General features: G+C 40.9%; 1 protein-coding gene across 2 annotated transcripts in view; it reads left to right on the top strand.

The window, feature by feature from the left end:
• The window catches only part of acss2 (acyl-CoA synthetase short chain family member 2), a 64,155-nt gene that overhangs the window by 24,080 nt on the left and 21,254 nt on the right, over window positions 1-18,821 (top strand). The window contains exons 9-14 of one of the 2 annotated variants that reach the window (XM_075475350.1): window positions 322-366; window positions 5,234-5,371; window positions 8,938-9,108; window positions 12,448-12,581; window positions 16,924-17,056; window positions 17,988-18,044. In XM_075475350.1, the coding sequence (XP_075331465.1) occupies window positions 322-366; window positions 5,234-5,371; window positions 8,938-9,108; window positions 12,448-12,581; window positions 16,924-17,056; window positions 17,988-18,044 (678 nt within the window). Of the gene's footprint in view, window positions 1-321; window positions 367-5,230; window positions 5,372-8,937; window positions 9,109-12,447; window positions 12,582-16,923; window positions 17,057-17,987; window positions 18,045-18,821 lie in introns of both variants that reach the window. The other variant, XM_075475349.1, reaches the window with a different exon arrangement.

Here is an 18,821-nt window from a genome sequence, read left to right as displayed (position 1 = left end):
GGTGTCACACTATGTGAAGATAGAGCAGCTGGTTGCAAAGTAAGACATAAACATAGAATTTATCGGTGCACATGGTACAATTTCTGCTCAGCTCGAGTTGTTTTGTAAATATTTGTTGCTGACTTTTCCTCAGCTGTTTCCCTTTTAGCTTAATTGCCCCAGTGCATTTTTCCCCCCCCAAAAATTGTCAGTCGTAATTTGATTTAACATCAGAGACACTTGCTTTCCGTTTTGTGCTCTTGAGTTTTGTTTTGAAAACTACTGTCCCTCATTAACTTCCTGTTCCTCCTCTTTTGCCTTTTTTCTCTACCCATCCAACAGGAGAAACAGACAGGAAAAGTAAAGAAAACACGTCCTCTTCTGCAGGTATTTTCAGAACCACTTTCCTCCACTAATCCCCTCTATCATCTTTGTTTTCATTTTCAAAGGGAATTTTCACCTGTAAGCAGATTTTTTTGTAATACTCCTGTATGGTTACAGGAATAAATGTAAAAAGAAAAAAAAATTATGGAATTCAATTTTTGTAGAATCTGTTTTGTTCACCATTAAGTTTTTTTTTTTTTTTTTTTTTTTTTTTTTTTTTTTTTTTTTTAGAGAATTGTCCTGCTTCTTTAATATCCTCCTTAGTTGATCTGTAGGTTTCCCCTTTTACAGCCTTTCCATTTCATTCCTACTTTCTCTAAATTTCACACAGCTGACTGGGAACACCCAACATCCTTTTCCACAGTCAAGGTTGAATTACCTTCTTGAAGGAGTTTAATAATCCTGTTCACTTTTTCCACTGATGGCACTCTTGGTGCCATGTTTCCTCCTGTTTAGCCAGCTGCAACAGCTTGCTAATTTGTAACTGCAGACTCATTTTTAAGCTTTTGCAGAAAGAAATGCAGATGACAATGCAATTCCATTATTTTTCTCTGACACCTGAATGATTTCCATAGACAGTATTGCTTTAGTTTAGATGCTGTCATGGTTTGCCAGGTCCCTATGGTGATGAGCCACCTAATGTGCCTAGCATAGCTAATCCTGTTAGCTGTCTTCCAACATGCCCGAGCAGGCGGATGATGGTCAGGAAGAATGTTTTAATCAGCGATACACCCGCTGATAATTGGCAGGTCCATAGTCAGAAACGTGGCCTTTTACTAATTTTACTAAAACAACATCGGACTCATGAGATGACATATTTAGCCGCATGTCCTCCTTCAATCGCTGGTTGTCTAGATGGTCCAGCAAACAACATGGGCTACATAGATAATTGGCTTTAATAATCTTTCTGTGGAAAACCTGGTCTGATTAGGAGAGATGGCATCCATCCCACTTTGGATGAATTTATTAGTCATCCAAAAACATGACAACCCAGGGTTGAGACCAGGATGCAGAGTTGGAGTCTTACACACTTCTCTGCAGCTTCCCACCTGCTGCTACCTGTCAAAACCCCATAATGACTGTGTCTGCTCCCACACCACCCAAATTAAATAAATCAATAAACACAAGAGGAGCAAAACTGGAAAACGTCAAAAAAAATGAAGACAAAAAATGTAACTAAAAAAAACCATCAAACTATTAAATGTGATTTGTAAGCATAATTTTATCTTATCTTGGTAAGTGTTGACGGACGCTCAAATTTTACAATAATTTCTAATTTCTAGTTAAACAAAATAAAATAACATTTTTGATAACTAAAGTTTTTTACTATGATCCTCTACTAGTCTGCATGGAACATTTCTGAACCTAATTGGGGGTCCTAGCAGCGAAGCTGCAGGAACCCATTGAGTTAGTAGCTTTTCCTATTATTGGGGGTCCTAGCAGCGAAGCTGCAGGAACCCATTGGATTAGTAGCTTTTCTTATTATTATTATTCCTCTACTTTCTTCTGCAATTGAAGTCTATGGCAGCCCCATGAACGCTATGGTAAAAAGTTGTGAAATTTGGCACACGTAATCAGCCAAGTGCCAAAGCCAAAGTCAAGAATTTTCATGCCCCAAGAGCTTACTCTCTAGCGCCACCAACACGCCAAAGTTCAAAGTGCATTCAGCCTAATAACTTTGGACTACTTGGTCCAAATTTCACAAATGAAGCATCGTTGGAATCCTTGGATTATGTCGAGTCCAACGCACCCTATGACGTCAATTTGCGTATACTTAGATTTTCCGCCATTTTGAATTTGATCAAAAAGCTTAAAAAAGCATTTCAGGTCACAGAGATTGTCCAATTATCACGAAACTTGGCACATAGACTCTTAAGACCAAGCCGCACAAAAGTTATCATGTGGAATTTTTAATTAGGCTTCAATTTTTCCATTAAAGCCAATCAAACTCGAGGTTGACGCCCCCAAACCGGAAGTGAGGTCATATCTTGGCAACCATTTGATATCATGACGTCAAACTTATAACACAGACTCAAGACTGCTAAGGTAAGAGGCCCAAGAAGTTTGGTGACGTTCGGCCTATAGGTGGCGCTATATGTAGCAAAAATGCATTTTTGCTCATATCTTTGGACCCCTTGGTCCACATTTCACAAATGAGGTACCAGTAGAATCCCTGGATAAGGACGAGGTCAACACACTTAATGACGTCATTTGCGCCATCTTGGATTGTCCGCCATTTTGAATTTAATCAAAAACCTTCAAAACGCATTTCAGGCCCCTAAGATTGTCCAATCTCCACGAGACTTGGCACATAGAATCTTCAGACCAAGCCGCATAAAAGTTATTATGTGGATTTTTTTATTTAACTTCCGTGTAACCGCGGCAGCCAATCAAACTCCATGCCGACGCGCAAATGGGACATTTGGCCGTATCTCTGCGATGCATTGATGTATCGATGCCAAACTTGGTGCATGGACTCACGACGTCTTCCTGAGCAGCCCAAGCCTTCCCTATTGTGCCATTCTGCTAGGACCCCCACATTGCTGCTTGCAGCTATATTTATTATTATTATTATTATTCCTCTACTTTCTGCTGCAATTGAAGTCTATGGCAGCCCCATGAACGCTATGGTAAAAAGTTGTGAAATTTGGCACACTTAATCAGCCAAGTGCCAAAAGCAAACTCAAGAATTTTCATGGCCCAAGACCTTGCTCTCTAGCGCCACCAACACGTCAAAGTTCAAAGTGCATTCAGCCTAATAACTTTTGAATACTTGGCCCAAATTTCAAAAACAAGACATCATTGGAATCCTTGGATCATGACGAGTCCAACGCACCCTATGACGTCAATTTGCGTATACTTAGATTTTCCGCCATTTTGAATTTTATCAAAAAGCTTAAAAAAGCATTTCAGGTCACAGAGATTGTCCAATTTTCACGAAACTTGGCACATAGACTCTTAAGACCAAGCCGCACAAAAGTTATCGTGTGGAATTTTTAATTAGGCTTCCATTTTTCCATAAAAGCCAATCAAACTCGAGGTTGACGCCCCCAAACCGGAAGTGAGGTCATATCTTGGCAACCATTTGATATCATGACGTCAAACTTATAACACAGACTCAAGACTGGAAAGGTAAGAGGCCCAAGAAGTTTGGTGACGTTCGGCCTATAGGTGGCGCTGTATGTAGCAAAAATGCATTTTTGCTCATATCTTTGGACCCCTTGGTCCAAATATCACAAATGAGGTACCAATGGAATCCCTGGATGCAGCTTAGGTCAATGCACATCATGACGTCATCTGCGCCATCTTGGATTGTCCGCCATTTTGAATTTAATCAAAAACCTTCAAAACGCATTTCAGGCCACTAAGATTGTCCAATCTCCACGAGACTTGGCACATAGAATCTTCAGACCAAGCCGCACATAAGTTATTATGTGGATTTTTTTATTTCACTTCCGTGTAACCGCGGCAGCCAATCAAACTCCATGCCAACGAGCAAATGGGACATTTGGCCGTATCTCTGCGATGCATTGATGTATCGATGCCAAACTTGGTGCATGGACTCACGACGCCTTCCTGAGCGGCCCAAGCCTTCCCTATTGTGCCACTCTGCTAGGACCCCCACATCGCTGCTTGCAGCTATATTTATTCTTCTACTTTCTGCTGCAATTGAAGTCTATGGCAGCCCCATGAACGCTATGGTAAAAAGTTGTGAAATTTGGCACACGTAATCAGCCAAGTGCTAAAGCCAATGTCAAGAATTTTCATGCCCCAAAAGCTTACTCTCTAGCGCCACCAACACGCCAAAGTTCAAAGTGCATTCAGCCTAATAACTTTTGAATACTTGGCCCAAATTTCATAAACAAGACATCATTGGAATCCTTGGATTATGACGAGTCCAACGCACCCTATGACGTCAATTTGCGTATGCCTAGATTTTCCGCCATTTTGAATTTTATCAAAAAGCTTAAAAAAGCATTTCAGGTCACACAGATTGTCAAATCTTCACGAAACTTGGCACATAGACTCTTAAGACCAAGCCGCACAAAAGTTATCATGTGGAATTTTTAATTAGGCTTCCATTTTTCGATAAAAGCCAATCAAACTCGAGGTTGACGCCCCCAAACCGGAAGTGAGGTCATATCTTGGCAACCATTTGATGTTATGACGTCAAACTTATAACACAGACTCAAGACTGCTAAGGTAAGGGGCCCAAGAAGTTTGGTGACGTTCGGCCTATAGGTGGCGCTATAAGTAGCAAAAATGCATTTTTGCTCATATCTTTGGACCCCTTTGTCCACATGTCACAAATGAGGTACCAGTAGAATCCCTGGATGCAGCCGAGGTCAATGCATATCATGACGTCATCAGCGCCATCTTGGAATGTCCGCCATTTTGAATTTAATCGAAAACCTTCAAAAAGCATTTCAGGCCTCTGAGAGTGTCCAATCTCGACGGAACTTGGCAAATAGAATCTTCAGACCAAGCCGCACATAAGTTATCATGTGGATTTTTTTATTTCACTTCCGTGTAACCGCGGCAGCCAATCAAACTCCACGCCGACGCGCAAATGGGACATTTGGCCGTATCTCTGCGATGCATTGATGTATCGATGCCAAACTTGGTGCATGGACTCACGACGCCTTCCTGAGCAGCCCAAGCCTTCCCTATTGTGCCATTCTGCTAGGACCCCCACATCGCTGCTTGCAGCTATATTTTTATTTCAATTTTGTTTTGTGGTCAAGATCGTAGAAAGATTTGTTGCTATGAATGTTTTTTTTTTAAATTCCATTTTCTACGTTTGTCTTGTTTGTTTGAATATTTTTCTTTGTTGGTGTCTGTGACTGATCTGTGTGTTGTCATATAGCAGGTTCCTTGGAACCCAGAGGTGGACTTGTGTTGGCACACACTGATGCATGGAGCTTCAGATGAGTGTGAACCGGAGTGGTGCGAGTCTGAAGATCCTCTCTTTATTCTGTACACCAGTGGTTCAACCGGCAGACCAAAGGTAGGGGGAGCACACAAACTGACATACTTTATTACCATCTGAGTGGGTGGATTTCTTTTGCGGTGTGCTTTAGCGTGACTGTATAAAAGCTAATAAATGTTTTCTGCTCAGTGAGTGCTGATTGATGTGGTCTTTCAAAATGCTCAGCTTAAATATTTAGCTAGTGTAGCATCCATTGTAGAAATGGAGCTAGTTACTGAACACACTCAAACTTTATCCATACTAAGGTCCTTACAGCCAAACATGTAAAATATATATTTCTGTAAACAAGCATACACTATTTCCCCAGTTTAACAGCTGGTGCTTGTTGTGCAGTAAGAGCTGGACAAATTACAACATGAAAGGAAGCGTGATCTGACTCATTTTTATTTCTTCGTTTTAACAGCAGTTTCCATTCCAAGATAAGTATAAACGAGCAAAAAAGTTTTTTTGTTTGGTTCAAGCAAGCAGAATGTGAGGATTTGTTTATCGTCTAAGTTGAATCCTTGCAGTCTGGCTGCTATTTTGACCAGCGTTATTCAAAATACATGTTTCAGAGATACTTCCACATAATAGAAAAAAGGTATAAAAGGTTTGTATTTGGTTATATCTTTTGGTTAATGATGTTCATGGTATTTTTTGCCTCATATTGTTGGCACTGTATAATCTATGTGATGTATTTTGTGCCTCTTCGTGACTTGAGGACAGCAGCTCTATTTTTTTCTGACTTTTTCACGAAACGGTGAAGTATATTTGCACATTGTTAAGGTTTTGATGTGTTTCAATGGAAGAGTTAGTTGATGTTGGTCAATGTATCAACTTTAGTAATATCTTTTGAATCGGTATATATGAGAAGTTTATCCATATAAAGTGAAATTGTGTGCAGCCGTGGCCTAGTGGTTAGGGAGGTGGACTTAAGATCAGAGGGTTGCAAGTTCAAATCCCGCCATTACCTCTCCCTACACCTCTATCCATGGCTGAAGTGCCCTTGAGCAAGGCACCTAACCCCACATTGCTCCAGGGGCTGTAACCAATACCCTGTATCTAAATAGCTGTAAGTCGCTTTGGATAAAAAGCGTCAGCTAAGTGTAATGTAATGAAATGACACGGCCCAGTTTAGGGAGTTTCCATATTTTATCTAGACTTATCTAGACTGTTGTCCACAAAGTTTCAGAACTTTATAAACTTATATTGGTTTTAAGTTTTCATTAGACATTCATCATAGTGAGCTTCTTTCAGCTCAGAATCCTCTCAAAGGTAAAACCATTCCTCTTATTTTGTGATTTTGAGAAAGAGATGCCTTCTTGACCACTGAAACGGTCTTAGTTGGCCTCTGCCGTCTCGCCTGCAGCTTGTTCAAAATGTGGCCGCTTGGCTACTAACAGGCGGACGTAAGCGTGATCATATCGCACCAATTTTCTGGCTCCCAGTCAGATCTTGTTCTTTATTTTTAAAGACATGCTATGCAACTTTTTCATGGTCATAAAATTGCTTGGCAATCATCAGTTTGCTTGGCTGACCCGTTCAGATGAAAACGGTGACATTTCCATCTCCATCTGGTGGCCCTAGCCCGAAACAGCGCTTGCAACTTTGCCTGTGGCGCCGCGTGCTTTGTTTAGCTCTGGAAGTCTCACGACACACGAGAGCCGAGAACTACTGCTTCACGGCAGGTCGTAAAGGGCTCTGAGCCGAGCCAGGTAGCCTGAGAGACACACCCCCTTTCCATTAGCTGTCGACGGCTAAATTGAATGCGGTTAGCTTCTAGAGTTGTAATATAGTTTGTAATAGATATCGTGATGGCAGAACCACCGCTACTTGCCCGTCTGACCGCTGAGTCACCTAGAGCCAGCGATTCAGCGGTCAGACGGGCATGTAGCGGATCCATGCCAACTCGGAGTTTCGATTCTGTCTCGTGACTTGACGAGCGAGCGCCCAGTCGGCAGCTACAGGCTCGGTTAGCGTGGCTTCATGCATCTTGTACAGTCGTTGAAAAATAATCATTTAGTGATATAGGGAGGGCAAGATCATTCCATGTTGTTTACTTGTAGGTCTAAACTCAGCATTGCCTCACCTAATGCTACCACATTTGTCGCTGTGTAAATGCACACACTAGCTGTTGTGTCTGGCTTTCAGATAAAATGGCATTGAATTATTACTTGACAAAAATAAATGAATTAACTTGTAGCCGTAGGCTGCTCTTTGATTTATCAAAATGAATTGATAAATGGGACAAAAAAAAGGCGAGGCGCATAGCCACTAAACGGCAGAAAGGTTTTTTTTTTTTTTTTTGTTTGTTTTTAATAAGTGATTCAAGTGGTCCGTATAACTCGAATCCCCTCCTCGAAATGATCGAATCAGCCCGGATTGCCCAAAAGATTCGAGTTAAGCATCTCTACTTCTCCAACTCTCTGCCAGTGTCTTGAAAAATAAACCGTAAATTGCCTCTGGTGGGTTTACGACAGTCTGGCTAGACTGTCGCCTATTTTCTACGGAGCTCCCCCTACAGCTTTGGGGTGTGTATTGCATGGTAAACAAACCCCATATTACTGAGCCCTGCTTTAAGTGTTAAAATGGGTTAGCCACTTCTTTTCTCTTGAATGTTTTATCTGCACCCACTCCTTCAAGATCACTGAGATCTACTGATCAGATGCTTCTGGCTGTCCCAAGGTCACAGGGGTGAAGGAGCATTTTCAGTTTGGCCCCAAACTGCCTTCCCTGCCACATTGGGACGTCGCCAACAGTGGATCATTTTAAAGCTAACTGGAAAACTCATTTCAGCTTGAGCTTTTGACATTTAGTTATTTGTGTTGTTTTCTGATATTTGATCTATTATTTGTGATGTTGTTCTCTTGTTTCTCTTATTGTACAGCACTTTGGCCAACCTCTGTTGTTTTTAAATGTGTTCATAAATAACTTTGACTTGAATTGACTGTATTAACTTCTTAAGACTTGAGTCAGAAAAATAGAAGGACTCATTAAATTTTCACTCAACAATTATTAGATTCTTTAACACGGGGTTAGAAGAAGCAACAAAAAGCAACGAGAGACTGCATGTAAAGTGCAATTTCTGCATGAGCCACAGAATTTTTGATTTTTACTGTCAAACACTGATGTACACGTTACTCCGAATGAGTTCTTGCCTGCGAGCTCATAGCAAAAATGAATATTTGAAGTTTGCAGAGCAGATTTTGGATGTCTGAGTCTCTGTGGCAGAGCTGCTGTGCATCTTCAGCTTCTCAGCCCTGTCTACGTAAATTGCACAAAGTTCTGCATACAACTGCATGAGGCCCAGATAAGTTAGAATACATGAACTAATGAATGAGTGAAAAGCTAAATATTTAATACAGATTTTAGTTTGGGTTTTCGGCTTCACATACAAGATGGACATGTCAATCTGACAAATGACTGACTTCATTTTAAAGAGGAAGTGAAATGTTGACTACAATTTAAGCCTGACTGTTATTGTATGCAGATTTGGTTAAGCCATGTGAATATTTGAGTGTAACTGTGTAACAGATTATTAATCTGTCATAATATCATATCTAACTAACTAACTTTTTTCTGTTTGCCAACCTTTCCTTCTGCAGGGAGTTCTTCACACAGTCAGCGGCTACATGCTCTACTGTGCCGCAACCTTCAAAATGGTATTTGACCACCAGTCTGATGATGTTTACTGGTGTACAGCTGACATTGGTTGGATCACTGGACACTCCTACATCACTTATGGCCCCCTGGCCAATGGGGCAACCAGTGTCCTGGTGAGTGCCATCGTAAATATTATTCAGTTTTCTGTTTTCATAAACTACAGACAATTTGGCTGATGGAATGTGACGTCACAGCCATCCAGAGTTGGCAAATGAACACATAATTTGTGAGAATTGATTTTCTTCTCTGTGCTGTTTCTGTGCACAGTGTTGTTTTACCCATGTCATTAGGTTTACTGTGTTTTATTCTCACGGACATCACATTCCACTCTCCCTATTGTCTGTCAGTTATATTCCAATTGTTATGTCTTGTTTGTCATGCCGATGCATACAGTTAAAGAGCATCATGTCTAAATATTACATTCCCATCTATTTAGGTTAAAATTGGTCTTCATGTTGGGAAGGTGCACAGTGATACAAAATTAAAAAGTGAAAATTAGAATCGGAGGCTAAAATGGGATGTGTTATGTTGAAGGGCACTGTGGTTTTAGAGTTGCACCAGTTGTGGCACATGTGTGCCACATAGACTCAAACATCTGACTGCAATCATTTGACAAAATGTAAATAAAACAATGTTATACACTCCTTTGCATTGTGCACCAATCGATTGCAAACTTGATAGTCTTTAAACATTTCTGTGAACGCTCTCTGTGGTCTATTTGTATCAGTTATAGAAATGGTGTTGCCACTATACCTTACAATATTACAAAGTAGAAAGGCTGCAAACACCTATTCAATTTTTCATGACTTTTCAGAGTTCCAGAAAGTACCAGTCACCCCTTCCTTAAACTATTGGAAAAACGTACAAAAATCAAAAAATGTACAATTGGCTTTGTCGCAGCCTTTAGAAGTCTGTTAAATTCCCTTCCGTTTGCTTCACTTATTTCTACACTCAGCTCTGAACCTAAAATATGCAAAATAAATCTTTCTCACAGATGCATTTTCTGCTGGGTTCTTAATGTGAATAGTTACACACCTTTTGTTCACGGTGATTGGTAATTGCATATACATGTTTGAGTGCTTTTTTAAAACATTTTTTACCTCCTCTGATTAGTACTGTTAATGCACACCTTTTGCAACTATGCAGTTATTTATATACTGCTGTTGTGCATTGTGCGTAAATTGCTTGGAACCCCAATTTTTGGACTCTTTCAGTATATTTTTCTGCGTGTTTAAGGGTTATACTCCAAGTCCAGCAGCCCCACAGTTTGAATACAAAGAGGAATTTAGCATGGAGCTTCAAGCCCCGGCTGCAAGCACACGCTTACACGGTCTTGAAGATGCCTCCAGCTCACTTCTGGCTATTGATTAACTTGATTTGATTTCTGTTCCTAGCTGTATATATTTACAGTAATGGTAAAAGATTAGATTCTAAGGTTTTACATATAAAAAATCTCCTGGTTTAAAATTGGTTTAATACAATCTCATTAACAACAACACATGATATATTACATATTACATTATTTATTTAACAAAAGCCAAGTCAAAGTGATGAAGCAATGTGTGGAAAAAAAACAAGTACATCCAATAATTCTGTCGCTTCCAAAACTACCTTTTACAGCAATAACTTGGAAGTAATAGTTGTGGAGAAATTTTAGCTGACTCTTCTATACACTGTTCCTTTTTTCATTGAGGTTTGCAGGCATTTATATCTGCACAGCTCTCTGAAGGACCTGCCACAGCATTTAAATCAAGCTAAGGTCTGGACTTTGCCTGGGGCATTGCAACACCTTGATTCTTTACTTTACCAAGTCATTCTGTTGTAAATTTTTCTGCTGTCCCAGGGATCCTTGTCCTGTCAACTCACCCAGTTTTGGCCAAGCTTTAGCTGCCTTATAGATGACATCCCATTTGACAGTAGAATACTATGGTTTACAAAGGAGATCATGGTTGAAGAGACAAATCATCACCCTTCTGTCACTGTGCTTGACGGTTCATATGAGGTGTTTGTCCTGATATGCTGTGTTTGGGTTTTCACCAAACTTGGTGTTGTGCATTTTGTCCAGCATCTCCAGCTTGGTCTCTTTTCTCCAGAAAACATTGTTCTAGAAGTATGGTATGTGCTCGTTCTTGTGGTTAGTTCAGACGCATCATTGAAAACTTCAGCTGTATATTTTTTGTCAGAACAGGAGGCTTTTTTTATGGCAACCCTTCCAAATAAGCCTTACCTGTGTAGTCCTAGTCATGAATTCTTGAATTTGAATATTTTCTCCGAGCATTGCACAGTCTGACCTTGGGGTGACCTTGTTGGGATGTCCACTCCAGGCAAAGATTGGCAACTGTTCAAAAATGTTTTCCACTTATGATTAATCTTCATTATTGTAGAATCCAGATTGTTTGGAATTAGCCCTGAGCTCCAGACCAGCAAACTGGCCAAACTTCAGCTTTTGTAGAGATGGTCACACTTAGAAAGGATCAATTAATCAAGTACATTTGATTATTAGAACTTGGCTGTTTTTTACCTTTAAAATTCCTATTAAAGAAATTAGGGTATAATATGTGACATGACATAAGATGTCTGTGTTGTTGTCCATTCGAGGTTGTTTTTAACTACATTTATGACCTGATAAGGCCCAAATATTTTTTGTCACGATTCTAATATGATACTGTATTCATATTTGCAGAGCTTGATGGAACCAAGGCTTTAATTTCACTGTCATAGAAACTGTGGTAGACATATTTGGTAGACAGCCTGACACCTCATCCTGACTGAACGCGAGCTATTGATTTAAAAAAAAAAAAAAAAAAAAAAAAAAAAAAAAAATGATTAGAATGCGTACTTTTCAATCAGCCTGTCCTGACATGCCGCGAGCTATATCGCTCCGTCCAGCGATGACGCCGACCCCTTACAATATCGCCCGCACTGTCTCTATTTGGACGACATTTCACGGCAGCGTCCCGTTCTTATTGGTTGAAATGAACACGCTGCTTCCTGTTGACAAGCTAGTTAGCAACAGGTCAGCATCACTCAGGGAAAAATGGACGAGGAGAAGCTGATCTTTACTGTGGAACAGCACCCAATGGTTTATGACCCAAACATCCGTACCACAAAGATCTGAACCGAAGGGAGGCCGTATGGGCGGCAATCGCCAGAGAACTCGGTGTTTCAAGTGAATACTTTCTGAACCAATAGAATCACTCCCGACATAATTGTCACGCTGCATATCAGGACACCCTCGCGAAATTTCGTCGTCGTATCGCGTCAGTTTCGCCCGCTCGCTTTCAGTCAGGATGAGGTGTGAGTTTGAATTTGTAAATGCCATCATAATCATTGGTGCTCAAAACAATATATTTTAAATAGGATCATTCTGCTTTCCTATATTTCTGCAAAGCCTGAATTGAATAACCTTTTTTTTTTTGTTAATCTGTTGTGTGTTTCATTGTTTGTTCCAGTTTGAGGGTCTGCCTACTTATCCAGATGTGAGCCGTTTGTGGGAGATTGTAGACAAATATCACGTAACGAAGTTTTACACAGCTCCTACTGCCATCAGACTGCTGATGAAGTTTGGTGTTGAGCCAGTGCAGAAGTGAGTCTATATACTTTTTTTAATATTTCTTTATTTTATTCGTTTATTAAATGTTGTTCATAGCTTTTTTTCAGTTTCTACCAGAGGTAGGACCAAGTCATTATTTTGCAAGTCTTTCTACTCAAGCCTAGACTCAAGTCACAAGTCAAGACTGAAAAGTCCAAGTCAAGTACAAGTCCTCAACACTGAGTTTCAAGTCACAGCCAAGTCATCACAAGCTCTTCATCAAATACATTTTTTTTTTTTTATTGAATCTTGAAATATTAAGTTTACTACCATTTATTCAAGCAGCATTTCACCAATTAACATTTAAAGAGCTGATGTTTTGTTGCTAATTTAACGGCCAATAACTTATACAAATCATGCCAAGAAGAGTTCATATTTATACAAATAAGCAATCAAAAGATTAATTTTTTTATCAAGATTACTAGTAGCATTGCTGGCATTGGCTTTGAGGTGGGTTACACTCTTGATCTGCACACAGAGCCAAACAACCATTAGCACTCTGCCTGCAGCAATTTAAATCACATATCAACCTAACATGCATGTCTTTGGAGTGAAATATATTTGTGAGGTTAAGTTACTGTGTTAACCATCAAGTGACAAGTGGTAAGCTAGCAGCTGGACATTTCTGATTAGTATATAGAATAAAATCCTTCCTCCTGACAACTTTTGCCGAGCCAGCTCCATGCTAATCTTGGATTCACTGGCTGTGTCTGGTAATCAGTAATAAAACACCATGTAGATCTTATTAGCGGCAGTACGAGGGAAACTTTTAGAGGGGCGAATGACTTTAGGATTGGGTTCTTATGTCCTTGCTGTAGCTTTTGCAGACTGCATACTTGTTGGTTAAAACTTTTGTAGCATGTTTCTGTGTACTGGCTGGAATGGAGTCTGTGCAGCCAAGTAAAAATTCTCAGTCTAACTCGAGTCTCAGACATTTGACTCGAGTCCACACCCCTGGTTTCTACTCGGACAAAAAGGATGGTTTTAAAAATGAAGAGAGAAATGGGTTGTATTACCACTGTAAGGGTGCTTTCATACCAAGATGGTTTTGGTGAATGCCAAAGAATTCCTTCACTTGTGGTTCACCTTCACACCGCTTTAGTAAGTGGACCAAACCGCCTGGACAACATCATGCAAAGGCTGCTCGTTGGGGAAGGATTGCCTGAAACGAGCACTGACCAGGAAGTAAAAAAACATTGGGAGGAAAGAAACCCGGGTTTGGCCAGGGTTTGATTGGCCAGGACCAAAAACGGAAATCCACCCCCTTCAGCTGGCTTGAGCACAACAAAAACAAATAATGGAGCAACACTAAAAATATGTCCCCCGTTTTTTCTTTTGTCACGACAGGCACCTACACCCACAAATCTTGGAGACACAGAACATTGCACGTTCAGATTCCATGCCCCAAGTCCTCCCCTGCTACGTATGGGAGACCTCTAGAGTTGTAACTATGTTTAAGCTGTTCTTGTACCAAGTATACTTATGAACTGACTTATGCTCGAATATGGTGTGAGGTATTAGCAGGCCATGACTCGCACAGAATGACGCCTCCAAGAGACTCCATGAAGATCAGGTAATACAAACTGCTATTTGGTGCATTTGCACAAACCCCAATCAGAGCCATCCCTCTTGCCATTTTCAGCCACAGAGTTATGTCAGTCTTGCTCACTTAAGAGAACTCAACACCGAAGCACTCAGCTGGGGGCTTGTGAGAATTCCTGTACCTGCCTTTTTTGATTTATTTATTTTTTTTTTTTCTGTTTGCCCTACTTACACAATTGTGCTCAGCTTCCATTACTTGTTGCAGAGCAACTTATTTTAACTTAAAACACCAGTTATCTTGCCAGTTTTTGGAGGTGTTCTCTGTCAAAGATATTCCGGGCATCGGCAACCATAATGGTGGTGAGCCTCTTAAGTGACGGGAAAAAGTGCTGCAGTACAACTTAGACTTAAGCCTGATTTATGCTTCAGACGCAAAGCCTCTGACGCTCGGACGCAGAGCCTCTGCGAGGGTCAAAATCTTGACCACTCCCCCACGCAGAGGCTCTGCGCGCGTTCTCGTGCACCTCAAAAAAATCCTGACTACGCGACAGACGCACGCAGACCACCAACGGAAGTGCGCAGACAAAAGCGGCTGTGATTGGTCCTCGGTGTGCTTTTCCGGGTTTAACAAGTGTAGCAAACTCCCCAGTCTCTTCCCTGGTCTGGTTCAACGGGCGTACAGACCACCTACGCTTCCTCCTTCGTCTTTTTGCCAACTCCAATAGCAGAATCCTTTCTTCTTCAAGGTCGAGCAACTCCATATCCATCTCCATAGTATCTTGCAGACGCGCCATTGTTGTTTTGACCAGGATCAGCGTGTCAGCGGAATATATACACTCCCCCCACCGAAGTTCTCGCGACTCGCGAGAGTCATGTTATGGTTGCAGAACCATAACATGAAAAGTGGTTCGCGACCAGAGCAAAGCAACACGTCAAGACGATAGACGCAGAACTATAATCTGCCCTTAAGGCAGCGACCACACCATCCTCCACTTTCCAGCAATTTACTTGCCAAAGCTCAATCTCTGGAGAACAAACTGAATGACCTCATGGCCTGAGTAAAGTTCCAGCACAACATCGCGAACTGGGACCTCTTGTTTCTCTGAAACATGACTCACTAGTGTAACCCTGGATCACACTGTGAGACTGTTTGAATCTTTCTTCTAGTTTCGAGTGGACAGAACTACTAAACTGCTGCTTAGACTATAAGCACAAACACCTGGAAGTGGATGGAGTCCCATTTTCACCTCAGAGACTCGAGTTGCTTATGGCTTGGACTGTGCATCATTACAGATCAGAGGTAAAAACACCTCCTCTCTAAGTGTTGACTCTATGCTCGCAAACAAACTGAACTTGTCTCTACACCTAATTAGAAGGTTAGCACCCCCAACATTCGCTTTCTTGCTAGCAATAGTAACTACTTGCTAACTGAGGGTGACAACGTCAGCAGGTCAGCTGTGGTGGCAGCGTCCGTGCATGAGGAACAGGGCTTTCTTTTATATTCATTATGCACTGGCCGGAGAAGCACTGCAATCTCATTGTATACCTGATGTGCAATGACTTTAAAGGGTCTATTCTATGCTGAAGCACATGAGCACCTGGAGAGGTGCCATACCCGAGTGCATCTCCGGGCACGTTCTGAGAAGCTGCGTGGATCAGCTGACTGGTGTCCTCGCTAACTCCAATTTATCTGCTTGCCTCAAGAGATCTAGAATTGTTCCAATACTGAAGAATAGCAAGCCTTCCTGCCCGAATGACTACCACCCGGAGGCTTTACCATCACCACTCATGAAGGTGTTTGAGAACCTCATAAAGAGCTGCATCTGCTCCTCCAACTCCATCGACCCTCTTCAGTTGGCTTATCATCCGAACAGATCTACCGAGGCAGTTCATCAACTGCTTAAGGTCTCTTCTGAGAACCTCAAAACCCTCTACTCAGCCACAGTTGGAAGTATACTGACAATGAGCATCACAACATGGTTGAGTGACAGTACTGCACAGTACCATGAAGTGCCTCAAAGAGTGATTAAAGCAGCTGAGGAGTGCATCAGATCTGATCTGCCCCCCCTGCAGAACATCCATACCAGGTGCTGACAGAGCAGAGCCATCAAAAGCATCAAGGACACTTCCCATCCCAGTCTGTTTCAGATGCTGATGATGTCACTTTCTTATGTTACAATTTAATCTGTCACTTTTGTTACTGTTGTATGTTGTTTATTTACTTATTTGGGTACTTGCTAGAGTTGCATTGTTTAATATATTTCTAGTATTTACTTTTTAGCGGGTTTTACTGTTAAAATGTACACACAGCCTAAGAAGCAATATGTATTCTACATGTATAACTGAGCATGTGACGAATAAATTCTTTTGAATCTTGAACCCTGCTGTCTTAAATATTACTTATTGCAAATCTTATCTTATCACAGAAGGGGGCATTCACTCCCATGAGTAAGTTTCTGAAGCTGGGAATTGGCGTTCTCTGCCTTAAACTGCCACTCGGCTCACATTGCAATCCAACCTTGAATTTTCACACCACAGTTGGTAAGCTCCTGAATTACCTTTTTAGGTGAGGTGATTGTTGCTCTCTGTTGTCAAACCTCAAACCTCTCCACCACATTAAGATAGTGATTCTACATCAGAGAAGCAGTCTGAACCTGCTTCTTTTTTTTTCTCTCTGCACCCCTTATATTTTTGTATACATGGAGTCATTTAATATGGTTGATTAATTTACTTAAACCTTCATCTTATTGATCCATGACAGAAAATTGATTCTTTCATATGTCTTTGTCTGCAGGTACAAGCGTGAGTCTCTGAAGATTTTGGGGACAGTGGGAGAACCCATTAACCCTGAGGCTTGGCAGTGGTACTACAATGTGGTGGGAGAGAAGAGATGTCCTATTGTTGATACCTTCTGGCAAACAGAAACGGTTAGTGGGGATTATTACACCCCCAGTAATCCACTGACAAGCTTTACTCGCATCTAATGTACATCTGCAGTTAATTTGATTTAATTTTCTCTCTCTTGTTTTATAATCTAGTCCAGGGGTCGGCAACCTTTAACACTCAAAGAGCCATTTGGACCCGGTTTCCACAGAAAAGAAAACACTGGCAGCCGCAAAATACTTTTTGACATCTAAGATGAAGATATTATTTTTTTACCTTTACGCTTTGTATAAACAAGTATTGTGTGTTGCGTACGAATTCCATGAAGTGCTACAGAGAAAAGGAAATTTTATTGATGAACACATTTTGAAAATTTTTAACTCTTAAAAAAATAATAATAAAAAAAACACCGAGTTGAAGGTCTCTTTGTCACCACAAATTAGGCATACTGGTAAGCCACTCTCGTCAAAGGTAAATGCAAATGAATCTGCCCGGGCATCATTAAATGTTCTATTTTCTTCAGATATTTTTCTTTTCTTACATTTCTCCATACTTGGCCTACCTGGGGTTGAAAGCCTCCATAAACGCACAGTGTTTTGGCGGACATATGCCGACTTTCAGCAAGTGTGACGCTTATTTTGAGCGACTAAATATAATTTTATTTTAATATTTCAAGATCACAATAATCTTCCAATCATCCAACTAACACAAATAAAGTACACTTCAATTGGATACTTTTTAATTTATTTTCCCAAGCCACGTGGAGCTGCAGCATAAGGATGGAAGAGCCGCATGCGGCTCCGGACCCACGGGTTGCCGACCCCTGAGCTAGACTAAATAAAAGCACTTTGGTCAGTTTATTCGAATTGTTTGTCCAACTAAATGTATGACAGCTATACTCTGACCGTGTTGCAGTTTGTAATTGCATACTACAAAGTTGGTGAAAATAATTTATGTGCACCATGTGTCTTTCAGGGAGGACATGTGTTGACCCCTCTGCCAGCAGCCACACCCATGAAACCTGGATCTGCTGTAAGTAAAGGATGAAGTAACTGATGAATATATTCATATGAGAACATACATATGAGTAAAGGACACACAGTGTCCTTCATAATGTTTGGGACAAAGTCGGTGTAAAATTCTAAATCAAACCATTTAGATGTGATTAAAGTGCACATTCCAGACTTTTATTTAAGGTAATTTTCATACAGGTAGTTTACCAGGTAGAAATAAGAGCACTTTTTGTACATAGTCCCCGTAATTTCGGGACACCGTGAAGTTTGACAGTTGGCCCCCAGATGTTTGGGATTACTCTGGTGTGTTTCATTGCTTCATTAGTGCTGTGCCCATGAAAGTCAAGGAAGCTTTTTTTTGAGGCTGAAAGACACGAATTAAACCATTGGAGACATGGGTAAAACCTAACCTTAGGATTACCAAAATCAGCTGTCTGGAAGATCATTAAGAAGAAAGAATGCACTGGTGAGCTCTGTAATTGCAAAGGGACTGTTAGGCCAAGGAAAACCTCCTGTACTGACAGAAGAATCCCAACTATGGTAAACAAAAATCCTCAAACGCCTGTCCAACAGATCAGAAACAGCCTGCAGGTCTTTGTCTTTCTCAGAGACTACTATCCACAGCAGACTTCATGAAAAGAAATACAGAGGCTCCACCGAGAGATGCAAATGACTAGTTGGCCACAAAAACAGGATGGCCAGTTTACGCTTTACAAAAAAGTACTTGAAGGAGCCTCCAGAATTATAGAAAGGTATAAAAAAAGGTGTTCTGGACAGACAAGACCAAGAGTAACCT

The sequence above is a fragment of the Odontesthes bonariensis genome, chromosome 10 (assembly GCF_027942865.1).
Source record: "Odontesthes bonariensis isolate fOdoBon6 chromosome 10, fOdoBon6.hap1, whole genome shotgun sequence".
Lineage (NCBI taxonomy): Eukaryota > Metazoa > Chordata > Actinopteri > Atheriniformes > Atherinopsidae > Odontesthes > Odontesthes bonariensis.
The sequence above is the reverse complement of the archived record's forward strand: the minus strand, read 5'-3'. Positions and strand labels throughout refer to the sequence as shown.